Here is an 18,706-nt window from a genome sequence, read left to right on the forward strand (position 1 = left end):
GAATGATTATTTGGCTGCCTTCCTGTGTCCCTTAACCTTCATCCTAACTGCCCTCCCAGCTGCCCTCTACCCACTCCTGTAAGCCCCACCCATCCAATTATACCCACTTAGCTTCTCCTTTAGGCAGACACTAGATATACAGCACCAACCAACCAATCCCTGCAACCCAAGGAGCACCCCTCCCCAGGGAGAATCACTGAACCAGCAACTCTGCACATCCCTGCTAAGATACACACGGGGTCTAACCCACCTGCCATCCTTCACATCTTTTGCCTCCTTCAGATACAGACATCCAATTCCCTCAAATAAACAAATTCAGGTTCACTGAACTCCCTTGTTCCCACCCTCAACCTTGGAGACTAGACTCACCCCCAAACTCAACTCTGTCCACCTACACTAACTCTGCCCACCCTCACTGTCTACACCCCTTTTCTAGGCAGACACCAACTCACTCTGCCAGCTCTACTCATCAATGAAATAGAAGAAATGTTCCTCTCTGGAGGTGGGAACATCAGACCCACTCTATCAAACTCGCCTGAGGATCATGGTGACACGCCTGCCTTTCAGCACTCCTTCCTCACCCTCTTTTTATGCGGGGAAACCCAAACTCACCAATGCTCATTACCTGAAGAATCACCAGTTCCACCAACACTCATTACCTCTGGTAAAGACCTGAGCACCCACTTATCCCAAACTCCAAAAGTTTCCCTGTGAGACTCCTCCATCTAACTCTTCAGAAGGTCTACTCCTGGGCCACTTACTTTGAGCTGAGTTGTGACTGCTTCTGAAACCTTCTCTGAACATCAACACTAATTTCCCCAAAGACTGAAACCTAAACCCCCATACAACTAACTAGTCAACTATCTGACATGTTGGAATAATAGGAGACACAGTGTCAAACAGCCATTTCACAAAATGAAGATACAATATCTATACCAAGACTCAGTATCAGTGACGTAATTTCAATTGCTTAGGTCCCATTGCAAATACACAAACATGAAAAAAAAAATAAGACTCTACCAAAAATCAGTACTACCAAAAATAATTTCCCCTAAGAAAAGTGACTTAGATGATGTATAAGACAATGATTTCAAAATAGCAATAACCAATCTGATCAAAGAGCTCAAGAGAATATGGACAAATGCTGTAATAAAGACTCAAAAAACATAAAAATTGGACAAAATAATAAAAACAATAATAAAAATAATAAAAACAACACATAAAACAATATATGGTATGAAAACAGAATTTAATGAATAGACTCTCTGAAAATCCAAAATTAAATAAAACTTAAAATTAAAATTCAAGAATTCAAAAATATTCAGAGGTAAGCTTCACAATTGGAATTAACCAAGTAGACAAGAGACTGTCTTGTCTTGAAGATAAGATAGAGGAATTGAATTGTTCAGAAAAAGAAAATGTCAAATCAAAAAGAAGAGGAGGAAGACATGAGGAAGAAGAGACCTATAAAACGTTAGACCAGTATTTTAAAATGTATAAATAATGTGTATAGAAAAACAAAAAGATATTCAGATCAAAGGCACAGAAAATATTTGCAACAAAGTCATAGACTGAAAGTTCCTCAGTCTAAGGAAAGAGATCTTTATCAAGACTCAAGAGGCGGGGAAGCCAAGATGGCGGCGCGCCAGGAGAGCACTGTGTCTGAGAAGTGGGGCAGCACTCTCCGTGCAGCGACCAGGAGGCTGAACTCTGGGCCCTAAAACTACAGCGATTGTGTTTCCCAGGTGAGGGGAGGCTCCCACAGTGTGGGAATCGGTCGGGTCCACTCTCGGCTGCCCAGCCAGAACCCGGAAGAAATCCCGGGTAACGTGGGCACTGGGTCTCCAGCCAGAGCCGCAAGCCTGCGTGTCCCGATCACTTTCCCAGGCTGATCGGTGGGCACAAGGGTGCCTGAAACTAGGAGTCCCAGTCACAAGAAAACCCCACGGGGAAGGAAAGTTGCGAGTCTGATCACTGGTCACCCAGTCTTTCCCTGGAAGGTCTCGTGGACCTCGGGTACCTGCCGCCATCACAACTGAGCTCCCACCGCGCGGAGAGGTGCGTGCCCAGCTCACCTGTACAGACGAGCTGCACACCCCAGTGAAGCAGAGACTGAGAATCCCTGTCCGAAGAGGGCCCCACAGGGAAGGAAGAAACTGTGCTGCTGGGGTCACCTAGGCTTTGCCTGGGGAAAGTCTCCCAGACCGCAGATCGCAAACAGGCGAGTACACCCAGTCATCACGGATCCGGGCCCAAGCAGGGAGCACAGAGTTATTGGGAACCCAGCTCCCGCAGACTAGCAGGCAGGCGCACGCTCCGCCAGCCCAGAGGCCTGCTTTATACCCACTACTCCTTACAGACAGAACTGTGTGCCCCAAGACACCAGAGTCTTAAAGTCACTGTCTGGAGAAACCCTCACAAGGAACAAGGAACGAAGCAAAGGAAACAGACTTAGGCAACCCAGTATATCCCCGGAAAAGGTCCCACAGACTGGCCCAACCCAGGGAACTGCTGTGCCCCAGATAGCCTGCTGTTACCAGGAGAGCAGTACTCACCCACCACAGATTACCTCTTGGGTTCTGGGGCACAGAACCCCAACCTCAGATCTACAAAAGACCGGGAACCCTGAGATCAACCTCCAGATACTGCTCCAAGGGGCAACCAGTTATCCCTAACAAAACCAACCAAACCACGGGACACACAGGTTACAGCAGCTGATCACTAAATTTACAGCAAGAAACCCAGAAGGAGGGCAGCTGTCTCCAGGACTTCTCCTGGTGAGAGGAGAGCCCTCTTGACTAATCAGGACCACAGTTACCACCCAGGTCTCTATGCCTGAGGTGAGCTGTAGCAACTCCTGAAAAACACCGGCCATCCAGTGACAATACCCAAAAAGCTGAGAAGGCTTCCTTCTGGAAAAACCATCTTCCTGCCAAAGGGGATACTCTCCACTACAAGAGTCCAGGAACAACCAGAAACTAAGTTCAAACAACTAAGATAGCTCAATGGGTAGAGGACAGTGTAAAAGTTCAACCAACAAAAGCCAGAGCAATATGGCATCTCCAGAACCCAGTTATCCAGGGGCAAATAGCCCTAGACACCCCAGCATAATTGAAATTCAAGGAGATGACCCAACATCTATGCTCATGAAGAAGATAACAGAGGAAACAAATAAAATACGAAAAGAAATAGAGGAAGCTGCAGCCAAACAGTATGTGGCCTTTAGAGAGGAAATGCTTAAATCACTGAACGAAATAAAAGAAACAGAGGATTGTTCAAACAAACAGCTGAAGGAATTGATGGAAAAACAGGAAAATACAGTCAGACAGGTGAAGGAAACCAACAAAATAGCTCAAGACCTGAAGATAGAATTGGAAAAATTAAAAAAAAAAAAAAAAACACACAAATGGAAGAAATTGCGGAGAGAAAGAACTTAGGGAAGAAAGCAGGAACTACAGAGGTTAGCATAACCAATAGGCTACAAGAAATGGAAGAAAGAATCTCAGGTGTGGAAGATACAATGGAAGAAATAGATGTATCTGTCAAAGAAAATGTTAAATCTAAAAAATTCCTGACACAGACCGTCCAAGAAATTCAAGACAACATAAAAAGACAAAACCTAAGAATAATAGGAATAGAGGAAAAAGAAGATTCCCTGCACCAAGGCCCAGAAAATATTTTCAACAAAATCATTGAAGAAAATTTCCCCAAGTTAAAGGAGAGGCCAATAAGAATACAAGAGGCCTACAGAACACCCAATAAATTAGACCAGAAAAGAAAATCCTCCCGCCACATAATAATCAAAACCGTAAGCATACAGAACAAAGAAAAAATACTAAAAGCTGCAAGAGAAAAAGGTCAAGTAACATATAATGGCAAACCCATTAGAATCACACCCGACTTTTCAACAGAGACTATGAAGGGCCTGCACGGATATCATGCAGACCCTAAGAGAACACAGATGTCAGCCCAGGCTACTACACCCAGCAGAACTCTCAGTCCTCATAGACGGAGAAAACAAGATATTCAATGACAAAAAAAATTTCAACAATACCTACAAACAAATCCAGCATTACAGAAGACACTAGAAGGGAAAATACAACCCAAGAAAACTAGCTACATTCAAGAAAACACAGGAAATAAATACCCTCTCTACAGTAAAACAAAAAGCAACCAAGCACACAACCGTATGACCACAGCCAACATCAAATTCAAAGGATCTAACAGCCACTGGTAATTAATCTCTCTTAGCATCAATGGACTTAATTCTCCAATAAAAAGACACATTCTAACAGAATGGATGTGTAAACAAAACCCAAAAATCTGTTGTATACAAGAAACACACCTAAGTCACAAAGATAGACATTACCTGAGGGTAAAGGGATAAAAGACGGCTTTCCAAGCAAATGGATGCAAGAAGCAAGCAGGAGTAACCATTCTAATATCTGATAAAATAGACTTTCAACCAAAATTAATCAAAAGAGATGGGGAAGGACACTTCATATTCATCAAGGGAAAATTCCACCAAGAAAACATCACAATCCTGAACATCTATGCCCCAAATACAAGGGCACCCACATTTGTGAAAGAAACATTGATAAAACTTAAACCACACATAGATCCCCACACACTAATAGTGGGAGACTTCAACACCCCACTCTCAACAAAGGACAGGTCAACTAAACAGAAATTAAACAAAGAAACAATACCTCTAACAGAGGTCATGAATCAAATGGACCTAAAAGACATTTACAGAAACTTACACGCAAACCCAAAAGAATTTACCTTCTTCTCAGCACCTCAAGGAACCTTCTCCAAAATAGACCACATAGTTGGTCACAAAGCAAGCCTCAACAGATACAAGAAGACTGAAATAATCCTTTGTATCCTGTCTGATCATCATGGAATAAAGCTGGACCTCAATAACAACAGAAATAGCAAAAAGCCTACACATACATGGAAACTGAACAACTTGCTACTAAAAGACAGCTGGGTCAGGGAAGAAATAAAGAAAGAAATTAAAGTCTTCCTAGAACTCAATGAAAATGAAGACACAATATACCCAAACTTGTGGGACACAATGAAGGCAGGGCTAAGAGGAAAGTTCATAGTACTAAGTGCCTTGAAGAAGAAACTCAAGACAGAACATTCAAGCAACTTAATGGCTCACTTAAAAACCCTAGAAAAAGAAGAAGCAGACACACCAAAAAGGAGTAGACAGCTGGAAATAATCAAACTCAGGGCTGAAATCAATCAATTAGAAACAAATAAAACAATTCAAAGAATCAATGAAACCAAGAGCCAATCTTTGAGACGATCAACAAGATCGACAAACCCTTAGCCAAGCTAACTAAAAGGCAGAGAGACACCACCCAAATCAACAAAATCAGAAATGAAAAGGGGGACATAACTACAGACACTGAGGAAATCCAAACAATCATTAGGACTTACTTCAAAAGTCTATATGCCACAAAATTTGAAAATCTAAATGAAATGGACAATTTTCTTGATCAATTCCACTTACCAAAGCTAAATCAGGACCAGGTAAAACAATTAAATAGTCCTATATCCCCCAAGGAAATAGAAGCAGTTGTCGAAAGTCTCCCATCCAAAAAAAGCCTGATGGTTTCACTGCAGAATTCTACCAGACATTCAAAAAAGAGCTAACTCTAATTCTCTTCAAACTATTCCATGAAATAGAAACAGAAGGAACATTACCAAACTCATTCTATGAAGCCACAGTCACCTTGGTACCTAAACCTCACAAAGACCCAACAAAAAAAAGAGAATTTCAGGCCAATCTCCCTTATGAACATTGATGCAAAAATACTTAACAAAATACTCGCAAACCGAATACAAGAACACATCAAAGATATCATCCACTATGACCAAGTAGGCTTCATCCCAGGTGTGCAGGGGTGGTTCAATACACAGAAATCCATCAATGTGATCCACCATATTAACAAACTGAAAGAAAAAAACCACATGATAATCTCCCTAGATGCTGAAAAAGCATTTGACAAAATCCAACATCCATTCATGTTTAAAGTATTGGAGAGATCAGGGATACAAGGCACATATCTAAACATAGTAAAGGCGATATACAGCCAGCCTATAGCCAACATCAAAATGAATGAAGAGAAACTTAAAGCAATCCCACTGAAATCAGGGACAAGACAAAGCTGCCCACTCTCTCCATATCTCTTCAACATAGTTCTGGAAGTCCTTGCTAGAGCAATAAGACAGTTGAAGGAGATCAAGGGGATACAGATGGGAAAGGAAGAAGTCAAATTATCACTATTTGCAGATGATGTGATAGTATACTTGAGTGACACCAAAAACTTTACCAGGGAACTCCTACAGCTGATAAACACCTTCAGCAAAGTGGCCGGATACAAAATTAACTCAAAAAAATCAGTAGCCATCCTGTATACAAAAGACAAAAGGGCTGAGAAAGAAATTAGAGAAACAACACCCTTCACAATAGCCACAAATGACATAAAGTACCTTGGAGTAACCCTAACCAAGGAAGTCAAAAACTTGTATGAAAAAAATTTCAAGGCTCTGAAGAAAGAATTAGAAGAAGATATGAGAAGATGGAAAGATCTTCCATGCTCATGGCTTGGCAGGATTAACATAGTAAAAATGGTCATCTTACCAAAAGCAATCTACAGATTCAATGCAATTACCAACACAATTCTTTTCAGACCTTGAAAGAAAAATTCTCAACTTCATATGGAATAACAAGAAACCCAGAATTGCTAAAACAATTCTCTACAATAAAAGATCTTCTGGAGGTATCTCCATCCCTGATCTTAAGTTGTACTATAGAGCAACAGTTTTAAAAACTGCATTGTACTGGCATAGAAACAGAATGGTGGAGCAATGAAACCGAACAGAGGACCCAGAAATAAACCCACACACTTATGAACACCTGATCTGTGACAAAGATGCCAAAACCATACAATGGAAAAAAGATAGCATCTTCAACAAATGGTGCTGATCCAATTGGATGTCTACATTTAGAAAAATGAAAATAGATCCATACTTATCACCCTGCACAAAACTGAAATCCAAGTGGATCAAAGACCTCAACATAAAACCAGACACATTAAATCAGCTAGAAAAAACAGTGGGGACTACCCTAGAACTCATTGGTACAGGAGAAAACTTCCTGAACAGAACACCAACAGCACAGGCTCTAAGAGCAACAATCAATAAATGGGACCTCATGATACCGAAAAACTTCTGTAAAGCAAAGGACCCCGTCATCAAAACAAAGCGACTGCCTACAGATTGAGAAAGAATCTTCACCAACCCTTTATCTGACAGAGGACTCATATCCAGTATATATAAAGAACTAAAGAAGATGAAAAGCAATAAACCAAGTAATCCACTTAAAAAATGGGGAACAGAGCTAAACAGAGAATTCTCAATAGAGGAATATCGAATGGCAGAGAAGCACTTAAAGAAATGCTCAACCTCATTAGCCATTAGGGAAATGCAAATCAAAACAACGCTGAGATTTCACCTTACACCCATCAGAATGGCCAAGATCAAAAACTCAAGTGACACATGCTGGAGAGATTGTGGAGAAAGGGGAACCCTTCTCCACTGCTGGTAAGAATGTAAACTTGTACAACCATTCTGGAAATCAATCTGGTGCTTTCTCAGACAACTAGGAATAGCGCTTCCTCAAGATCCAGCCATACCACTCCTAGGCATATATCCAAAAGAGGCTCAAGTACACAAAAAGGACATTTGCTCAACGATATTTGTAAAAGCTTTATTTGTAATAGCCAGAATCTGGAAACAACCCAGATGCCCCTCAACTGAAGAATGGATGCAGAAATTGTGGTACATCTATACAATGGAATATTACTCAGCAATGAAAAATAAGGAAATCATAAAATTTGCAGGTAAATGGTGGGACCTGGAAATGATCATCTTGAGTGAGTTGTCCCAGAAGCAAAAAGACACACATGGTACATACTCACTCATATAGACATACAACATAAGACAAACCCACTAAAATCTGTGCATCTAAAGAAACTAAGCAAGAGAGAGGACCCTAACTAAAATTTTCAATCCCCATCCTGAAAGGCAAAGAGGATGGACATCATAAGAAGATGAAAACAGGAAACAACCTAGGAACCTGCTACAGAGGGCCTCTCAAAGCCAGAAGAAGTAAACAGGAAACAAACTAGGAACCTACCACAGAGGGCCTCTAAAAGCCTCTGCCCTGCAGACTATCAAAGCAGATGCTGAGCCTGATGGCCAACTGTTGGGCAGAGTGAATGGAATTTTATGTAAGAAGTGGGAAATAGTAAGAGCTGGAGAGGACAGGAACTCCACAAGGAGAGCCACAGAACAAGAAAATTTGAACACAGGGAACTTCCCAGAGACTCATACTCCAACCAAGGACTTTTCATGGAGATAACCTAGAACCCCTTCACAGATGTAGCCCATGGCAGTTCAGTGTCCAAGTGGGTTACCTAGTAATGGGAAGAGGGACTGCCTCTGACATAATCTGATTGGCCTGCTCTTTGATCACCTCCCCCTGAGGGGGGAGCAGCCTTACCAGGCCACAGTAGAGGACAATGCAGCCACTTTTGATGAGAACTGATAGACTAAGATCAGAAAGGAGAGGAGAACCTCCCCTATCAGTGGACCTGGGGAGGGGCATGCATGCAGAAAGGGGAGGGAGGGTGGGATAGGGAGGGAGGAGGGAGGGGCTTACGGGTGGATACAAAATGAATAAACTGTAATTAATAAAAAAATTTTAAAAAAGATTCAAAGGGCATACACAACACCAAATAGAACCATAAATGTAATCGTCATGTCATATAATCATCAACACACTAAATTTATAGAACAAAGATAGTATTTTAAAAGATACAAGAGAGAAAGAACAAGCCACATGCAAAGGCAGGTCTATCAGAATAACAGCAAATATTTTACTGGAGACCATGAAACCCAGAAGGCATTGGTCAGTTGCTCTACAAGTAATAAAAGACTACATGTGCCAGTCAAAACTATACCTAGCAAAACTATCAAGCATGATAGAAGGAAAATGAAAAATTTTGTACAATGAAAATTGTCTTGAATAATATAAAACCAATAAGCCAGCTCAACAAAAGATGCTGAAGAGAATTTAGAGAATTTAAGTCTGAAGAGAAGATTATACTTGCCCAAAGAGGGATAAAAAACAGTTTCAGCATATTGAATCTAAAGAAGTCTTAGAGAAAAATCACAATGGCAAAAGTATGACAGGAATTAATACATGTTTTTAATAGTAACTTTTAATATTAATGATCTCAACTCTCAAATGAAGAGAGAGATATACTAACAGATTGGATGACAGAGCAGGATCCAACTTTTGGCTGCTTCCAAGAAACATACCTCAGGACAGGTAAACACCTTAGGGAAGAAGATGGGGAAAGGTATTCTAAATAAATGGCATCAAGGAAAAAGGATGTGCAGCTATTCTAATATCTGACAGAACTGACTTCAAACAAGAACAATCAGAAGACATAAGGAGGGATACTTTTAATGTATTAAAGAAAAAATCCAACAACAAGATTGCACCACACACAGGATCGCTATTTCAAAAAACAAAACAAAACAAAGACAGTATTTGATTTAAAAATCACAGACTAACTCCAGTACAGTAATGGGGGGTACATTCAATATCTCCCTCTCACCCATAAATGGATCATCTGGAAAAATAACCAAACAGACAGACTTTGGAATTAAATGAAAAAGAGCCAAATGGACCTAATGTATCTATAGGACATTCCACCCAAGCAATTATACAATACAATTTTTCTCAGCAACCCTTGTGACAGTCTCCAAAATATACTACATATTATGACAAATGAAAGTCTCAATAATATAGGAAAATTGAAATAACCTATTGCTTTATTACATAATATATCTGACTACCAAAGATTAAAGATGGATATAAGCAAAAGACAAACAGTATGCAAATTTATGGAATCCAAGATATGCAATACTAAACAAAAATTGGGTAAGGAAGAATCAAGAAGAAAATTTTTTTAATTTCCAGGATTGAATGAAAATTAAAACATAACATACAAAAATCAGTAAAATACAATGAAAGCAGTCATAAGAAGAATGGCTATAGCACTGAGTGCTATAAAAACAAGAGATCGCAAATTAGTAACTTAATAGTGCACCTGAAGGCCCTGGAAAAAAATGAAAAAATAAAATCCAAAACTGTAAAAAGAAAAAAAAAATCACCAACATCAGGCCTGACATTTGTGAAATAGTAGTGAAAAGAAACTATAGAAAATAATAAAAGAGCAGTACTTTGAAAAGATGAGCATGACTGACAAAACTTTAGGCAAACTAACCAAAAGAAAGAGAACATACAAATTAACACAATAAACCCAGTAGCCTTTCTGTATACAAATGACAAACACATCAAGAAGGAAATCAAGGAAAAATATGTATGAATAAATCTCATCAAGAAAGTGAAAACTAATACATGAAAACTTTCAAACATTGAAAATATAAATTCAAAACATACCAGAAGATGGAAGGTCTTTCCATACTCATAAATTGGCTGGACTAATACTTTGAAAATTTCTGTTTTAAAGTTTCTATTGCTGAAATAAAACATAATGACCAAAAGCAACTTGAGCGAAGAATTTGTTTCATCCTGTAAGTCACATGATACTCCATCACTGAGTGAAATCAGGGCAGGAGCTCAAGGCAGAAATGTGAAAACAAGAGCTGAAGCACAGACCATAAGGGAAAACTGCTTACTGTCTTGCTTTCTAAGGATTTCTAATAAGCCTGCTCTCCTATAACCATCCAGGACCATGGTCTCAGTATTACTGCCTCAGTGGGCTGGGCCCTCCTACACCAATCATTAAAAAAGAAAATCCCCTGCAAACCTTGATACAAGCAATCTGATTGAAGCTCCTATTCCCAGATAGCTTTAACAGGAATCAAGCTGACAAAACCTAGCCAGGACAATGGCCATTCTACCAAATGAAATCTATAGATTTCCCCACCAAAATTTCAAAACAATGCCTAATATCCACTTATAAGTGAGTATATACCATGTGTGTCTTTCTGCTTCTGGGATACCTCACTCAGAAAAATCTTTTCTAGTTTCCACCATTTGGTCGCAAATTTCATGATTTCCTTGTTTTTAATTGCTGAGTAGTATTCCATTGTGTAAATATACCACAATTTCTGTATCCATTCCTCAACTGAGGGACATCTGGGTTGTTTCCAGATTCTGGCTATTATGAATAAAGCTACTATGAACATAGTTGAACAAATGTCCTTGTTGTACACTTGAGCATATTTTGGATATATGCTTAAGAGTGGTATAGCTGGATCTTGAGGTAGCATATTCCTAATTGTCTGAGAAAGCACTAGATTGATTTCCAAAATGTTTGCACAAGTTTACATTTCCACCAGCAATGGAGGAGGGTTCCCCTTTCTCCACGTCCTCTCCAGCATGTGTTGTCACTTGAGTTTTTGATCTTAGCCATTTTGATGGGTGTGAAGTGAAATCTCGGGGTCATTTTGATTTGCATTTCCCTGATGAATAAGGATGTTGTACATTTCTTTAAGTGTTTCTCTGCCATTCAAAAATCCTCTATTGAGAATTCTCTGTTTAGCTCTATACCCTATTTTTTATTGAATTACTTGATTTTTTTAACCTCTTGAGTTCTTTATATACTCTGGAAGTTAGCCCTCTGTCAGATATAGTGTTGGTAAAGATCCTTTCCCAGTCTGTAGGCTGTCATTTTGTTCTGATGACAGTGTCTTTTGCTTTACAGAAGCTTTCCAGTTTCATGAGGTCCCATTTATTGATTGTTGATCTTAAAGCCAATGGCCATCCTGCCAAAAGCAATCTACAGATTCAATGCAATTCCCATCAAAATACCAACACAATTCTTTACAGTACTTGAAAGAACAATTCTTAATTTCATATGGAAAAAAAAACCTTAGAATTGCTAAAATAATCCTGTACAACAACAGATAGTCTATAGGTATCTCCATTCCTGATCTCAAGCTGTGCTACAGAGCAATAGGAATAAAAACTGCATGGTACTGGCATAGAAACAGAATGGTGGATCAATGGAATCAAATAGAAGACCCTGAAATAAACCCACACACGTAGGGATACTTGATTTTTTACAAAGAAGCCAAAACCATACAGTGGAAAAGCGACAGCATCTTCAACAAATGGTGCTGGTCCAACTGGATGTCTATATGTACAAAAATGCAAACAGATCCATATTTATCACCCTGCACAAAACTAAAGTCCAAGTGGATCAAAGACCTCAATATAAAACCAGACACACTAAATCTGTTAGAAGAAAAAGTGGGGAAGAGCCTTGAACTCATTGGCACAGGAAACAACTTCCTGAACAGAACTCACAGATTTTCAGCAGCATGCACAAAACCTAGGCAAGCCCAAGACAGACCAAATTCCAAAACTGAGAGTGTGGGCAGCCACACAACCCCACCAGTAACCATGATAGTATTGATGATTGTTAGCTTCAGGAAGTAGGAAAGACAGTTTTCTGTAAGAGTGTGCCTCTGGGCGCATTTGAAAGACTCTAACTAGCAGTGTTTTCAAAGCAAAGACTCATGACCAAACCTTTGGCAGAGTACAGGGAATCATATGAAAGAAGGGGAGTTAGTCTGATGGGGAAAGGATAGGAGCTCCACAAGGACCAAATATATCTGGGCACAGGGTCTTTTCTGAGACTGACATGCAACCAAGGACCATGTATGGATATAACCTAGAACCTCAGCTCAGATGTAGGCTGTGGTAGCTCAGTAACCAATTGGTTTCCCATAGTGAGGGGAACAAGGACTATTTCTAACAGGAACTCAATGACTGGCTCTTTGGCCTCCCCACCCCCCAAGGGAGGAGCAGTCCTGTTAGGCCACAGAGGAGAGCTTTGCAGCCAGTCCTGAAGATACCTGATAAAACAGGATCAGATAAATGGGGAGGAGGTCTCCCCTATCAGTGGACTTGGCAAGGGGCACGGTGGAGATGAGGGAGGGAGGGAGGGAGGGACTGGGAGGAAATGAGGGAGAGGGACACGGCTGGGATACAGAGTTAATAAAATGTAACTGATAAGAAAAAAATAAAACTCAAAAAAACAAACAAACAAAAAAGAGTGTGCCTCTGGTAAATCAAGCACAGTCCAGTTGAAGAGTACAAATCCAAGAATATTTGTCTTAAAGGATCTTTTAAATTAATTAATTTGTTTGTTTGTTTATTCACTTACATCCCAATCTTATCTCTAACCTCTCCCCCATCCTGTCCCACCCTCCCTCCCTCTTCACCCTCCCTCCCTCTTCACCCTATCTCCTTTCCCCTCCCCTTCAGAAAAGGGAAATCGAGTCAAATCAGGACTGAGTGCATGACTGCATGAGTGCATCCTCCTCTACTGTGGCCCGGCCAGGGGGAAGTGATCGAAGAGCATGCAACAGAATCCATGTTAGAGACAGCCTCAGCTTTCCTTTTTAGGGAACCCACATGAAGAGGAAGCTTCCCATCAGATACAGCTAGGGTGACCAGGTCCAGTCCATGTATGCTCCTTGTAGGTGCTTCAGTCTCTGTTATGTTTTTCATTTGTAACTATTTGTCTTTTGTTTGTTCCACATCTTAATGTCCTTGCTCTATTCTAGTTCCATTTCACTGACTTTTTCCTCTTTGCTGCTGACTTTTCTCCCCAGGTCCTGGATTCAACTCATCTGCTCTTTCAGGTCATTGGGTTTTGTTGTTGTTTTGCTTTGTTTTTGCCAAAAATGTTTCAAAATTATATTGGTGCAGTATTGTCACAAATATCATGGGAATAACCAACTTTCTGATTGGATTTAAATTTCACTTCACAAGATGAAACCCGTACCTGACACCATTGTGAGACCAATATGGCTAACCAGGTCATAGCACTAGGGAATATCTTAATATTATTGTGCTGCTAAATGAACATAGTATTAAACAATTGTTAATGACATCATTAAACCCACAGATTAGTGACTGTCTCAGATCTCAGCAAATAAGGTTCTATTAGCAGTAAATATCACTTAATGCAGAAAAATACAACTAACTGGTCGAGGTTCAGAGAATAGGTGCCTATGGAATGCTCAGCTGTATGGTATATCAATATCATATTTAGTTCTCTCTGGGCTCAGGAATTACTGAGGAAGAGGAAGTGGAAAGACTGTTAGAGCCAGGGGCAGTGTATGTATATGAGGAAATGGTGTCCTCTGCACACAGATAGCTGCATCTCTAAACCCACAGCAATTGTGACAACATGCACATTCCTTGTGTGAGCTCAAACTCAAATCAAATTTCAGCACAGAGAAGAGAAGAGGTGGGAACAAAGTCCCACCTGTAACCAAGGAGCTCTTGGCACTTGATAGTTGCTAGGAGAGAAAGAAAGAGAGAGAGAGAGAATCAGTTTTAAGAGGAGATTTCCTGGTAAGTTGAAAATATTTCAGTGGAAATCCAAATATCCAAGAATATTTAGAAGCACAAATTGGACTTGATGGGTGAAAAAAAAGACATAAAGTTGTATGGTTGGATGAATAGGGAAGGGGTATGAATCTGAGAGGAGTTGGGGGTGATAGCAAATATGATCAAATACTTTGTAAGAAATTCTCAAGGAACTAATAAAAAAAATCTCAGAAAGAATTCTCGATCTTATATAGTTCAGTGCCTTTGCATTTAATAGTTGAGTTGTGTTTTGGTTGACATTACCTTTCTCCATCATGTTTCTTGTGATTATCTGTTATGATTTGTGTTATCTGATGGTCTGGAAGTCTCTTTTAAGATCTTACTGGTCGTTTACTCTTGGATGTTCAATCAACCCCTGTACCGCTCTGTGAAGAGAAAGCAGTCTGTTACAGCCGCAACATCAAACTATAAAACATAGATATGGTAAAACAGGGTTTCTCCCTGTCACTGGCCTGTCAGCCCATGGCAGGAGGCTCACCTCAGCAATGCTCACAAGACTCAGTCAAGCTTTAGTACTGAGGTAGCTTATCCCAAGGGCAGGCAAGCCCATCCGTATTTTGTCTGGCTTACCTTTCCCCCTAAAACTCCAGCTAGATGATTGCATGTTTGGAGCTATGTTAGGCTGACTTCTCCAGGAGGTGGTCTGTCTGGGTTTTTTATCTCTAACTTTTCAGGTATCCTTTTCACTTCCTTTGTGGATCTCTGAAGCCTTTTCTTTCTTTCTTTCTCTTTCTTTCTTTTTTTCTTTCTTTCTTTCTTTCTTTCTTTCTTTCTTTCTTTCTTTCTTTCTTTCTGTTTGGGGCAAAGCCTGTTTTTCCCTATTCTGACATTCCTTCATTAGCTCACACAAAAGCATCCTGTTAGTCTATGCTCTTATCCACAAGTTGTTAGTTCATAAATTTCTAAAAGGAAAAGGTATGGGAGTTTTCATGCTATTCTGCTGAATTTATAGTACACTTTTGAGAAAAATTGAATCTACTGAATCTCCTAATAATTATTGTGAGTTGACATTCCATTTATAGATCAATTCTTAAGTTTAGTCAGAATTGCTTTGAAATTCTCCAGGAACAGGTTTTGGAGTCTTTGATAAGACAAACGAACAACCAAAAGAATGCACCTGACAAACATACTGTTCAAAGAACTTTAAACAGAGTATGTAAAAAGTCTCTATTGACTAAAAGAGAAAGAAGAACCGAATTTGGAAATGGACAAAATGTTTCAGCAAACACTGAAGAAGGATGAGTATGGCTTACTGATAACCAAACAGAAAGGTTCTCTATGTCAGGAGTCAACAAAATATGTTTCAAGTCAAATCCAGCCATTTTCATGTTATGTTAACTTTGTGTAAAAATGATGACTACACCAAGTTCTGAGAAGAAGGTCAAATAATTATCCAATTTAAAGTCTATATAAGGCTGTTTTCTTGTCTGTGTGGCTTGATTTTAATATAAGAAGAAGGGGAGTCTAATCAGAAATGCAGCCTGAGAGCCAACTGTGTGCTCTGAGACCTCCTAATCAGGTTTGGTATGTATGCCATATTGCAAAAGCATTGTTCATCCCGGGCGTGTCCGGCATCCGAGGTGCTCCAGATCCCCCTGAGACACACCTCAGTACAGGACAGAAAGTAAGCCATACCTGTCCTCACAAGGACAAAATCTCTTTCATGAGAAGGAATATTGGTATCAGAGGGATTCCGCACAGAAACTTTTAGAAGCTGAGGAAACTGTTAAGTAAAGAGCTCCATGTTTGGCCACAGAGGGGCAGTGCTGCCTCAGAGCAGTTGAAGATTGTGTCTTCTAAGTACCGTTCAATGAGCCAGAGATTATGTACTCATCACATTGCATTTATTTATTTATATCTACGCACGAGCACACTCACATAACAATAACTTCTCTTTTTGTTTTTTTCAAGACATGTTTTTGTTTTGTTTTTTCCATGTGTAGCCTTGGCTGTTCTGGACTTGCTTTGTAGACCAAGCTATCTCCCAACGCGAGAAGACCTGCCTGCCTCCACGAGTGTTGGAATTACAGGTGTGGGCCACCACACCCACTGTAACAACTATTAAAGGGTCCATGAATTGGGGGAGAACAAAAAGGTAGGGGCATGATAGAGACTAGAGAGAGGAGATGGAAGAGGTAGGTTTTATAAATACATTTTAATTTTTTAAAACGAAATAAAAATAAATTATCTCCTAACTTCCTTAACTGCATTTAGAGAACAACAAATACATGCACCTCTCTAACCATCCACCTATATTCTGCTTGTCCCAGGCTCATAGGGTTGGCAAATAGGACTTTACAAGTGAATACTAGTAGAATGCTATTCTTCAAGGCCAGAGCCACATAACGTCTCTAATGTACATTTATAATGCTGTCACCCATAACTTGGTCATTCTGCTGCCACACTGATATGACCTGTGTCTAGAATTATGTTATATATTCTTTCCACTGGGAAATCTATTCATGGTTTGAAGCCAGTTCATACATCTCCTCAACGAGAATCTTCTCTGACTGGATTGGAAGCAGTGCCCACATCCTTTCTTTCATTGTCTTGATTCATAGATGTATTTGGTAGGTTTCAGTTTTCTGTTTTTGAGTGCTAGGACTAGGTAGAAGATTGGAAGTGTGCCTGTCATCAAAGACACCCAAGTCCTGCCCATATAGTAAGCAAACAGGCACTCAGCAAATACATAGCATTTCTTCCTCATCCTCAACTTATCTTGCTTTTATTTTCAGATCACCTTTTTACTTCTTTTTCTAGTTTTCAAACATGAAAACAAAATTTCCTTATGTGTATCTATTTTGCTTGATATCGTATCCTTCAGTTCTATCTGTTTTCCTACAAATGACATGATTTTGTTCTTTCGTATGGCTGATCATACTTTCCTGTTTCGTGTGCAGGATCGTCTTCATTTGTCTAGTGACATGAGGTACCACACTGGTCCTACATTTTGGCTACTATGGCCTTGCTGTGGTAAACAGGCATATGCAGGTATCTCTCTAGCATGGCGACTTCAGTTAGTTGGATAAACACCTACAAGTACAATAGCTGGATCATTGTTAATCCTTTTTTAATCTTTATTTCTTTTTGAAAAGATTTTTATTTAAACTTTTTTATAAAATATATTTTGATCCTGTTCCTCTCCCATATTCCTACCCACCCAACTTCATGATTTTTCTTCTTCCCTCTCTCTCCAATAAAAACAAAAAAAATTAAAAAAAAAAAACAAAAAAATCTAGTAAAGAAAAAATATAAAAACAAAATAAAATGAAACAAAAGAAGCACAAAAATAAAACAAAAGCATGGAATTCATTATGTGTGGTGTCCAGAGCATCGGGCTTGCCACGGCGTATGGCTGATCTACTAGTAACACTCCATTGGGGAAAACTGATTTTACCTTTCCCATCAGATCTTAATTTCAAATAGCTTCTTGCTTAAGGGTGAAACTGTGCATCCACACTCCCTTCTCGGTGCTTGTATCTTCTTATTTTGAACCCTTGCAGGCTTTGTGCATGCTGCTCCAGTCTCTGTGAGTTCATTTGTGCATCAGTCCTGTGGTACCTGGAAAACATTGTTCCTTGGAGTTGTTTACAACCTCTGGCTCTTACAATCTTTCCACCTCCTCTTCTAAATAGATCCCTGAACTTTGAGGGGAGTACATTGATGAGAACATTCCATGTAGGGCTGAATGTTCCACATTGCCCGGTGGGTCTCCGGGTTGATAACCATCTCCTGCAAGAGCTTTCTTTGAGGAGGTTTGAACCAAGCACTGCTTTATGGGTATAGCAATGTTTACACTGCTATTCGTGCTGGCTATAACAACATGCATTGTTACCACCCCAAAGTGCAGTGTCCTTATAAGGAGGGGATTTCTGATTCTCCATGACTGTATTTTCAGCTATACTGAATTTGAGCAAATTAGAGAAGTACTTTCTATACCAAAAATAGCTTTAGACAAAGTGTTTGTGAAGGGAGGAGCAGCTGAAAGAACTGAGGTGCCTGTGAAATTGGAGTCAGTGTTCTGTGGGAGATAAAAGGCCACCTGAGTTCTCCCCAAGCTGCAGTCTAGGAGGAATGGACAAGGTCCTGAAAGCATTGTTTTTAGTCCTAGGCCTTCACCTAGATGGTGAGTCATGGAGGAGAAACCTTAGGATGTGTGATTAATGTGGAGGCAGGAGGGAA

General features: G+C 39.9%; 1 protein-coding gene across 1 annotated transcript in view; it reads left to right on the forward strand.

Annotated features, from left to right (window-relative positions):
• Nucleotides 1-18,598: 18,598 nt before the first annotated feature.
• LOC129682924 (M1-specific T cell receptor alpha chain-like) overlaps nt 18,599-18,706 on the forward strand; it is a 434,901-nt gene continuing 434,793 nt past the window's right edge. Inside the window, exon 1 of the mRNA XM_055615493.1 lies at nt 18,599-18,650. Within this exon, the coding sequence (XP_055471468.1) occupies nt 18,599-18,650 (52 nt within the window). The remainder of the gene's footprint in view (nt 18,651-18,706) is intronic.

The sequence above is a fragment of the Psammomys obesus genome, unplaced genomic scaffold (genome assembly GCF_907164565.1).
Source record: "Psammomys obesus unplaced genomic scaffold, mPsaObe1.curated_primary_1811, whole genome shotgun sequence".
Lineage (NCBI taxonomy): Eukaryota > Metazoa > Chordata > Mammalia > Rodentia > Muridae > Psammomys > Psammomys obesus.